Genomic DNA, 845 nt, shown 5'->3' on the forward strand with positions numbered 1-845 from the left:
GCTATCAGTACAGCTGCATTCCAAGCTGTGTAAAAGTAATTTTTTGCAATAGGAGAGGGTGCGTCGCGCTATCAGAGCCGCTGTACATGGCTTCAGCCAAGACGCTCTTGCTTTGCGAAGAGGCCCTTGGACGGCAGGAGGACGGCCCTCTCCTCATGGTGTGTGTCAGAGGGCCGAAGGCAGCGATGGCTGAGAATCACGCCCCCTGTCCCATCCCGTCCCTCCCATCTCGCCAGCGATTGTCTGGCAAAAAGTGATGTTAACAAGCACAACTGTTGTGCCCAGGTGTCTGTTGGAGTAGTGTAGGTAAGGAAACGTGTGTGTGAAAAGAAGAAAAGAAAACCCAAATCTGTCCATCTCTCGAGTTTGCGTGACTCTCAAGTGTGTTTAATTGCATTGAGAGGAAGGAGGAAATGAAGTCTCTTGTTTCAATTTGATTTGCTGAGGTTGATTTCACATGGCTAGAGGCTGCTGGAGAAGTCCTAGTGCAGATCAGGGCTGTGGTTGGTCTGCTCTTGAGGCGTGTGGAGGGTCTCATCGAGGTACGGCAGACTGCAGGCCACTTGGGGTGACGCGAGAAAGAGCCTGGTGTGGGGAAGAGAGACAAACACGTCAGTTTCTGAATGCCACATGATATAACTGCAAACTGCTGCTGAGAGTATCTCCCTTCCTGAGTGTTTTTAAAAGCCAATTCACACTGCATTGATAGACACAGACTAACGGTCCTTGCACACGGAGTCTGAAATTCTCATCGGAAATTTTCACAGGTTAAAAAACAAGACCTCACATTGTGTCAATCACATTTATACATTGCCTCTGAAACTTTCGCCCGTCATAAAAAAAAA

The 845-nt window shown here is 48.4% G+C and overlaps 1 protein-coding gene across 2 annotated transcripts in view; it reads right to left on the reverse strand.

Annotated features, from left to right (window-relative positions):
• Positions 1-442: 442 nt before the first annotated feature.
• LOC107601268 (casein kinase I) overlaps positions 443-845 on the reverse strand; it is a 46,142-nt gene continuing 45,739 nt past the window's right edge. For both annotated transcript variants that reach the window (XM_016293392.1, XM_016293390.1), the window contains one exon: positions 443-585. Coding sequence is in view for 1 of the 2 variants with exons in the window: in XM_016293390.1 (XP_016148876.1) it covers positions 535-585 (51 nt within the window). In the remaining variant the exon portion in view is untranslated. The remainder of the gene's footprint in view (positions 586-845) is intronic.

The sequence above is a fragment of the Sinocyclocheilus grahami genome, unplaced genomic scaffold, assembly GCF_001515645.1.
Source record: "Sinocyclocheilus grahami isolate Dianchi unplaced genomic scaffold, SAMN03320097.WGS_v1.1 scaffold302.1, whole genome shotgun sequence".
NCBI classification, from domain to species: domain Eukaryota; kingdom Metazoa; phylum Chordata; class Actinopteri; order Cypriniformes; family Cyprinidae; genus Sinocyclocheilus; species Sinocyclocheilus grahami.